The sequence below is a fragment of the Mandrillus leucophaeus genome, unplaced genomic scaffold (assembly GCF_000951045.1).
Source record: "Mandrillus leucophaeus isolate KB7577 unplaced genomic scaffold, Mleu.le_1.0 Scaffold2, whole genome shotgun sequence".
NCBI lineage: Eukaryota > Metazoa > Chordata > Mammalia > Primates > Cercopithecidae > Mandrillus > Mandrillus leucophaeus.
The window spans coordinates 2,259,638-2,269,588 of NW_012102031.1; the positions used below are offsets into that span (position 1 = coordinate 2,259,638).

Genomic DNA, 9,951 nt, shown 5'->3' on the forward strand with positions numbered 1-9,951 from the left:
CCTTCCCCTCCCCTTCCCCTCCCCTTCCGCTCCCCTTCCCTTCCCTTCCCTTTTTCTTTCTCCTTCTTTTCTCTTCTTTCTTTCTTTTCTGCTGTTGAGAAGTCTCATGCCATTACATATCACAATTTTGTGGGTGAGGATTTTGGACAGGGCTTAGCTTAGGGATTCTTCTGCCTGCTCCATATGGTGTTAACCTGGATCCATACAGTGTTAAGTGTCATCTCTTAGTTTCAGCAGGTGACTAGGCTTCATCTGCTATACAGTAACTTTTTTTTTTTTTTTTTTGAGATGTAGTTTCACTCTGTCATCCAGGCTGTAGTGCAGTGGCACAGTCTTGACTCACTGCGACCTCTACCTCCTGGATTCGAGCAGGCCTCAGCCTCCCGAGTAGCTGGGACTGTAGGCATGCATCACCATGCCTGACTGTTTTCCTCATCTTCTACTGTAGGACGTAGGGCAGTGCCTACTACATATATAGTAAGCTGTCAGGAAACACTTGTTCAGTTTGATTTGAATTCCTTCATGCCAGATTTTACACACACACACACAGACACCCATACCCACCCACACCCACCTCCACCCCTACATACCTGCTTAGACAGTAAGAGTTTTCAAGATTAGGTTTACTACGTTGAAAATAAATCAGTGAGAATTAAAGTAAAAATATGTCCAGCTAAAGAAAGTTCATTAATTGGTTGAAAACAATTTTTATACCAATTATTTAAAAAATTTTTTCAGAAGAACCATACCATTTGGTTGCATAGAACCACCTTTTTGTCATGGGTCATGATAAAGAATTGTGCTAGTGCTTACGTTTTAGAGTTGTCAGTAGCTGTCTACGTTCTTCCATTCTTCTAACACATTTCATGCTGCTGCTTCTAGGTACATATGTTGTTCTGTACAGGCAGAAGGCATGCAGCCCTAAAGCAAGTAGGGCGGAGAAAAGATGAGGCATAATCAGGCCAGCAAAAGAAGGAAACAGATGGGTTGTGGGAGATGACCCTGCCCCCATGTTGTTTTTGTTCTGGCTGCTATTGATCATATGTGAATCAGCAGCCCAGAAACTGGAGTTACTGATCCTTTGATAAAAAAGAAAGTTTGATCTTAGGCTCAGTAGAGTTATAAATTACAACTCTAAAAAATGATGCAAGTTTTACAGTAAATAAAATTATAGGAGTATTCAGGAATTGTTAAACGGGACTTAATTACGATGGCCATACCTCAGCATTTTTGGGTCTTGTCTCTAGATTATCATAGTTTACGAGATTTTATCCTGTGTGCTCTTTCAAAATGAATAGAGAGTAGTGTGTTTGTTAGAGAAATAAATCCAGTGTGTATATTTTATGCCAAATTAGTCTTTTGTCAGTGCTTATATATGACTTCTGGTCTATTTCCTAATCTCAAGGTTAAGGAAACCTTGCTATGTCTCTCTCAGCCTTCCCATCGTTCTGTGGAAGAATCTTATTTTTTTAAAAACATTAGGAGAATGTTATCAAACATGTACAAATACAGAGATAATAGCATAATGAATTTCTAAATACCTAATAACCAGCTTCAACATTATCAACATTCTGCCCCTCTTGTTTTATGTATTCTTCCCCACTCCCTGCCTCATAACCTTGATGGAAGGATTTTGTTGTTACATAGTATAGTTTAATATTGATGTTTTAAAGGTTATATCCTGAAACTTTTGAAATCCCTAAATTAACAAATAACACTATATAATTTACCCAATAAAAATATTTGGTAAAGTGTGTGTGTGTGTGTATGTATGTGTGTAGATATATGTGTAAATTTTAAGTGATCTCTTTAAGCCCTTAATAATTTTGTAAATATGGAACTTAATTACAAAACTATTCTGAATCGAACACTTGCTAAAGCAGTTTTTCCAATTGCTTATTTCTTTTGTTCTGGGTAGTGGTAGGCACAATCATGGGGTTCAGGCCTATAGAATTTGATATTCCTATTTTCTTTTTTTCTTTTTGCATCATAATATAATATCAAACAGTCCTTTCTTTAAACTATTAAAAATGTATGTGTTCTGTCGGGCAAGGTAGCTCACGCTTGTAATCCCAGCGTTTTGCGAGGCCAGTGTAGGGTGATCACTTGAGGCCGGGAGTTCGAGACCAGCTTGGGCAACATAACGAGATCCCATCTCTACAAAAATGTGAAAACATAGTCAGGTGTGATGGCACACGCCTGTAGTTCTAGCTACCTGGGAGGATCACTTGAGCCCACGAGTTTAAGGCTGCAGTGAGCTATGATCATTCCATTACACTCTAGGTTGGATGGCAGAGTAACACGTTGTGTGAAAGAAAAAAAAGTATGTGTTCTAAGAAACATCTCCACTTTCCGCCCCGCCCTGGGTTGGATCTCGCTCTGTTGCCCAGGCTGGAGTGCAGTGGCATGACCACAGCTTACTGCATCCTCAACCTCCCTGGGGTTGAGTTGATCCTCTTATCTCAGAGACTGCAGACTCACACTACCATGCCCCACTAACTTTTGTGTGTTTTTTAGGGACGGGGTTTTGCCATGTTGCCCAGGATTGTCTTGAACTCCTGGGCTCTAGTGATCTGCCCACCTTGGCCTCCCAAACTGCTGGGGATTACAGGTGTGAGCCATCACGCCTGGGTAAAACATTATTTTTAAAACTTTCTTGCCAGGCGCGGTGGCTCACACCTGTAATCTCAGCACTTTGGGAGGCCGAGGCGGGTGGATCATGAGGTCAGGAAATCAAGACCATCCTGGCCAACATGGTGAAGCCCCGTCTCTACTAAAAATACAGAAAAAAAAATTAGCTGGGCGTGGTTGTGGGCGCCTGTAGTCCCAGCTACTTGGGAAGCTGAGGCAGGAGAATGGTGTGAACCCAGGAGGCGGAGGTTGCAGCGAGCCGCGATAGTGCCACTGCACTCCAGCCTGGGCGACAGAGCGAAACTCCGTCTCAAAAAAACAAAAAAAACAAAAAAAACCCCACAAACTTTCTTGGCTGGGTACAGTGGCTCACGCTTGTAATCCTAGCATTTTGGGAGGCCGGGGCGGGTGATCACCTGAGGTCAGGAGTTTGAGACCAGCCTGGTCAACATAGCAAAAACCCAACTCTACTAAAAACACAAAAATTAGGTGTGGTGTTGCATGCCTGTAATCCCAGCTACTTGGGAGGCTGAGACAGGAGAATCACTTGAACCTGGGAGGCAGAGGTTGCAGTGAGCCAAGATCGTGCCACTGCAGCCTGGGTGATGGAGCGAGACTCTGTCTCAAAAAAAAAAAAAAAAAAAAAAAAAAAACCCAGAAAAACAGAAAAACAATAACTTTATTTTCTTTTCATGCTTAGCATTGAACTTGGACTTGGGTTGGCTTTCTTTTGGGGGTCTTTTTTTTACAAAGCTTCTTTAAATCATTTTCTAGAAATACTGGTTATGTTCACTAAATACATACCAGCATCACAAACTCATGAAGTTAACTTCATGCTTCATTAGAAAAATATTGATACCCTGTGATGGATTTTTATTGTCTCTTGGAAATAGTAACACATGTAAACGCTCAATCTCTGAATTCCAGCAATAATAATAATTCAAATAGGAAGAAGTTTGTTCTGAATTAGTGAAAAGTAAATTAAATAATTTACTTCATTTTAAAGAATATATGGTTTTGGTGAGGCACAGTGGCTCATTCCTGCAATCCCGGCACTTTGGGAGGTTTAGGTAGGAGGATCCCTTTAGGCCAGGAGTTTGAGACCAGCCTGGGCAACATAGCAAAACCTCGTATCTCCCCAACCTCCTGCAAGAAAAATAAAAAAAGGCTGGGCATGGTGGTGTGTCTGTAGTCCTAGCTACTTGTGGAGCTGTTGTGGGAGGATCACTTGAGCCCAGGAATTAAAGGTTGCAGTGAGCTATGGTCATGCCAGTGTACCCTAGTCTGGGCAACAGAGCGAGACCCTGTCCCTTAAAAGAAAAGGAAAAGGAAAAGGCTGTACTCAGTGAGCTCTCACGCCTAGCACTTTGTGAGTCCAAGACAGGTGGCTCACTTGAGTCCAGGAGTTTAAAACCAGCCTGGGCAACATGGCAAAACCCCATCTTTACTAAAAATACAAAAATTAGTCGGGCCTGGTGACACACGCCTGTATTCCCAGTTACTCGGGAGACTGAGGCAGGAGGATTGCTTGAGGCCGGGAGGTGGAGGTTGCAGTGAGCCGAGAACTCATCGCTGCACTCCAGCCTGGGCGACGGGAGTGAAACCTTGTCTCAAAATAAATAAATAAATAAAACAATAAAATATGTGGTTTTATTCTTTCAAGCTCAGTAATGTAAGTTTACTTAGTGAATTTTTTTTTTTTTTTTTTTACCAAGACATCTAAAAATAATTGTGATAAAAAATGTATGTAACATTAAATTCACCTTTCCTTCTGCCTTGGGAGCTCTTAGACAATAAACTCACCTTTTACACTTTTTTTCCTTCTTTTTAAAATTTTAAAAAACTTAAAAAAAACTTTTTTTAAAAGAGACAGGGTCTTACTATGTTGCCCAGACTGATCTGGAACTCCTGGGCTCTAGCAATCCTCCCACCTCAGCCTCCCAGAGTGCTAGGATTATAGGAGTGAGCCACTGCGCCTGGCCACCTGGCACTCTTTTATTTTACCGTGCCCCTGCCAAGTAGTATAATATTTTATTTAATCTCACACCAAGTTATAGTATCACAAATATCAGTTAAGTCTGAAATAATGGGGTTTTGCTAAGTTAAACACTTTTTACATGAAACCATGATTCTAGCGCATCTGTTTAGCTGTAGTATTTTAGTGATATGAGGCTTGATGTTTCCTGTCCTTGACTTCCTAACATTATTTTTAGTGTTTCTGTATGTTTCACGCAGTCTTCCTTGTGTCATCCAAATTTCCCCCAAGACATGTCTATTGTGGTTTCCTAGATTGTCTTTATGTATCTTTCATTTGCTTCTCTGTCTGTTCAGTTAACAACTATTACAATGCTTGTTTTGTGTTAATACTTTTGCGTGGCCCATCTACTGCATACAGAGTTGTTACTGTTACAGTTGAATTTCTTAATTTTCTTATGAGAGGTATGAACTCTTACTGTCCATAATGATTTAACAGCTGTTTATTGGAAACCTGTTACTCTGTGTGAAACCATTTTTCCTAAGTCCTAGGGCCGAAGTTTTGATACTGTTCTATTTTCCTTTAGAATAAGGAGGTTAGTTTTCAAGGGGTCCTTGAATGTCATAAAATTGAAGTCTTTTTTTAGTCTGAAAGGCTGCTGTTAAAAGAAGCAAACATGCTGTTTCAGAGTCAATGACAAAGAATACTCAGCCAGATGGATTAATCCTGTATAACAGTTGTTTTTTTCCCAGTACACACAGAGATGTGGTTCAAACCATAATAAATCATAGACAAGATGGAAAAGAATTCTTTGAAGTTTAGATTCTGAATTTTCTTAGTAGACATTTGTTGTTTTGTAAGTTCTAAAATTATTCAAACCCTAAAAGAAATCCTTTTCCCATTGTTTGCCCATAGTACCCTTGAGAATATTGAGTTCTTAATATTGAGTTCAAATATTTTTTTGAACTTGTCTCCCTTAAGTCTTCTTCCAGTCTTTTTTGGAGTAGAGGGTCCTTAATATCTTTTTCTTCATAATATTATCTCCCTCATGTTAATTGCTCTTATCTGGACTTTTTCCAGTCCAGTTTATTTTCTGTGAGATGTATCAACCAGAACTACAGTCAGATTTGGGCACACTGTTGCTTTACTTGAAGTTAGATCTTAATAGTCTGTTTAGTGTCTTTCTTCACTTCATGGCTGTTCAATATTTTGTTGGTTTCTTCAACTAAAGCAATTTAAAGTCCTCATCAAAGTTTGCAAGGAATGCCCAGGGAATCTCACTTTATAGATCAGAAACTATAGTCTTTTTATTATAAAAGCCATGTAAATATTTTAGAGAAAATTTGGAACCTTAAAAAAATTTTTTTATTGTCCAATCAAACAGAACCCCTCTTTTGTGTCTTGGTATACTGCTTAAAATCTTTTCTCTTTGTGTAATATTTTAATATATGAGTATGTAGTTTTATATCTTATTTTTCTTAAATGTGGCTTTAGAATAAGCATTTCCCACATTAGAAATGCTTTATAAAAATTATTCTTATGGCTGGGCATGGTGGCTCACGCCTGTAATCCCAGCACTTTGGGAGGCTGAGGTGGGCAGATCTCAAGGTCAGGAGGTTGAGACCATCCTGGCTAACACGGTGAAACCCCGTCTCTACTAAAAATACAAAAAAATTTAGCTGGGTATGGTGATGGGCACCTGTAGTCCCAGCCACTTGGGAGGCAGGAGAATGACGTGAACCCAGGAAGTGGAACTTGCAGTGAGCTGAGATCACGCCTCTGAACTCCAGCCTGGGCGACAGAGTGAGACTCTGTAAGAAAAGAAATTATTCTTACTAACTACACAGGACTCAGTGAGTGGAGATTTATATATATATACATATATATATATTTTTTTTTTTAATGAGGTTTAATTGGTTCATGGTTTTGCAGGACTGTACAAGGATGGTGCCATCAAGGAGCTTTTACTCATGATAGAAGGTGAAGCAGGTGTAGGCATGTCATAGGGTGAGAGCAGGAGCGAGAGAAAGAAGGGGGACAGTGCACACACTTTTAAACGACTAGATGTTGCAAGAACTCACTCACCATCACGTGGACAGCACCAGTCCATGAGGGATCTGCCCCCATGACTCAAACATCTCCCATCAGGCCCTACCTCCAACATTGGGGATTGCATTTCATAACCTTCATTGTCCATATCACTATCAGCATTTTGGTCAAAGGCATTCAACAAGTCTCTAGGAAGTTTCAAACTTTCCCACATTTTCCTGTCTTCTTCTGAGCCCTCTAAACTGTTCCAGCCTCTGCCTGTTACCCAGTTTCAAAGTTACTTCCACATTTTCGGGTATCCTTATAGCAACATCCCACTCTCTCAGTACCAATTTACTATATTAGTCTGTTCTCACATTGCTGTAAAGAACTGCCTGAGACTGGGTAGTTTATAAAGGAAAGAGCTTTAATTGATTCACAGTTCCACAGGGCTGGGGAGGCCTCAGGAAACTTACAATCATGGTGGAAGGAGAAGCAAACATGTCCTTCTTCACATGGTGGCAGGAAGGAGAAGTGCTGAGCAAATGAGGAAAAGCCCCTTATAAAACCATAGATTTTGTGAGAACTCATGAGAATAGCACAGAGGTAACTGCCCCCATGATTCAGTTACCTGCCACCAAGTCCCTCCCATGACGTGGGAATTGTGGGAACTACAATTCAAGATGAGATTTGGGTAAGGACACCACCAAACCATATTATCATGGTACCATCTAAACTTTCCATTTTTTCTTCCATTTCCAGATTGCCATCACGAAAGCCAAAGTGGATTTCTCCAGTGTGGTGTGCCTGCCCCCTTCCGTCATTGCTGTGAATGGACTGGACGGAGGAGGGGCCGGCGAAAATGATGATGAACCAGTGCTCGTGTCCCTATCTGCGGCACCCAGTCCCCAGAGCGAAGCTGTTGCCAATGAACTGCAGGAGCTCTCCTTGCAGCCCGAGCTGACGCTAGGCCTCCACCCTGGCAGGAATCCCAATTTGCCTCCACTTAGTGAGCGGAAGAATGGTGAGTAGATACAGAATTATTACATTCCCTGATTTGTACCAGGATCTTCATGTTTATAATGTTATAGATCCTTACTTTATTTCATGTTCCTTGAAAGTTTCTTATAATCTTAACATTTCTTGTAAAATAGATAGCTGTAAGTTAAAGTGATCATTTTAAGTCCAACATTTCCTACCTGGATTATTAGAATTTATTTCTAATTTCTCTGCTTCCCTCACCCCATTCCTTCCATAAATTCATTAATTTAGCATATGTATTCATTAATATCAACGTATTATAAACTATGCTAAGATTAGGGATTAAATGGTAAACAAGCCTCTGTCATTAGGAAACATACTGTATCGTATAGCCTTGTCAGAGTAATCTTTTAGGACTTTCTAGCTTACAGCTTTTCAGTGATTGCCTTGTAGGATGAAACAAAAGCAAAATAAATGTCTTGCCAGGTGTAGTGACTTATGCTTGTAATTCCAGCACTTTGGGAGGCTGAGGTGCACAGATCACCTCAGGTCAGGAGTTCGAGACCAGCCTGGCCAACATGGTGAAACCCTGTGCTAAAACTACAAAAATTAGCTGGGTGTGGTGACACACGCTTGTAGACCCAGCTTCGGAGAAGGCTAAGGTGGGAGGCTCGGTTGAACCCAAGAGGCAGAGGTTGCAATGAGCCAAGATTGCGCCATAGCACTCTAGCCTGGGTGACAGAATGAGACGGTATCTCAAATAAACAAACAAACAATAAATAAATAAGTGAATAAATTTCTTGGCATGTTTTGCAAGGCTTTGCAGAATCTGGTCTTTTTCTTTTAACATCTTCTCTTATTCCCCTATTCCTAGTATTTGTTCCAGCCCATTAAACTGTGCTAAGTACTGTTTAAAAACCATGTACTCATACCTCAAACTTTTTTTAATTCAAAAAATATATAATTTGTTATGAAATATTTAAGATTTGAAAAAATGTGTAAAGAGGCCAGGCACTGTGGCTGATGCCTGTAATCCCAGCACGTTGGGAGGCTGAGGCAGGCAGATCTCCTGAGGTTGGGAGTTCGAGACCAGCCTTACCAACGTGGAGAAATCCCGTCTCTACTAAAAATACAAAATTAGCGGGGCATGGTGGCACATGCCTGTAATCCCAGCTAGTAGGGAGGCTGAGGTAGGAGAATCGCTTGAACCTGGGAGGCAGAGGTTGTGGTGAGCCGAGATCGCGCTGCTGCACTCCAGCTTGGGCAACAAGAGAAAAACTCCATGTCAGAAAAAAAAATAAAAAATATATAAACAACAATATAGAAAATTGTGTGTTCGGATACCACCCAACTTACGTACTTTGCATAAATCTTCATTATCCCTGGAGGTAACTACTAACTTGAATTTGGTATTTCATTGCCAAATATGTTTGTATTCTTTTCCCACGTGAATATATTCTTAAGCAATATATAATGTTGTTTCTCGTGTTTTAAACCTATATATGACAGAAAATTATGTGTTCTTCAGTAATTTATGTTTGTTATTCAGTATTCATTTTCCTTGTAAGTTAAAGACATTTTGTATTTTCTTCTAATCCAAGCTGTTAATCCCCACTTATTGAATAGTTTTACTTTTTCCTACTGATCTTTATGCCTGCTGTATTCTGTCTGTGCGTGAGTTAGTTTTCAGGCTCTCTTTTCTTTGACTGGTCTCTCTGTCCATCTCTGTGTCACTGCTACCTTATTTTAGTTAATTGCCTAATAATTAGTCTTTCTGTCTGCTAGGACAGCTGTCTCCTTACCTTTTTCTTTTTCAAAGTTGTCTTGGCTATTACCCTTTTAATTTTCCATGATTTTAGAATTGGCTTTTCAAGTTCTGCCAACAAAAAATCCCTTTGGGATTTTTACCTCCAACATTTTATTATGAAAAAAATTAAACATAAAGTAGAAAGAAAGAAAAAGAAGTAGGAAGAATTTTACAATGAATATCTGCATGTCCATCTCTTAGATTCTACCTATAACATTTTACAAAACTTGCTTAGGCTGGGCGTGGTGGCTCAAGCCTGTAATCCCAGCACTTTGGGAGGCCGAGACGGGTGGATCACAAGGTCAAGAGATCAAGACCATCCTGGTTAACACGGTGAAACCCCATCTCTACTAAAAATACAAAAAAATTAGCCGGGCATGGTAGTGGGCGCCTGTAGTCCCAGCTACTCCGGAGGCTGAGGCAGGAGAATGGCGTGAACCCAGGAGGCGGAGCTTGTAGTGAGCCTAGATCGCGCCACTGCACTCCAGCCTGGGTGACAGAGCAAAGACTCCGTTTCAAAAAAAAAAAA

At 40.4% G+C, this 9,951-nt stretch overlaps 1 protein-coding gene across 2 annotated transcripts in view; it reads left to right on the forward strand.

Annotated features, from left to right (window-relative positions):
• Positions 1–9,951, forward strand: part of MKL1 (megakaryoblastic leukemia (translocation) 1) — a 188,867-nt gene that overhangs the window by 33,142 nt on the left and 145,774 nt on the right. For both annotated transcript variants that reach the window (XM_011978805.1, XM_011978806.1), the window contains exon 2: positions 7,397–7,658. In XM_011978805.1, the coding sequence (XP_011834195.1) occupies positions 7,397–7,658 (262 nt within the window). The remainder of the gene's footprint in view (positions 1–7,396; positions 7,659–9,951) is intronic.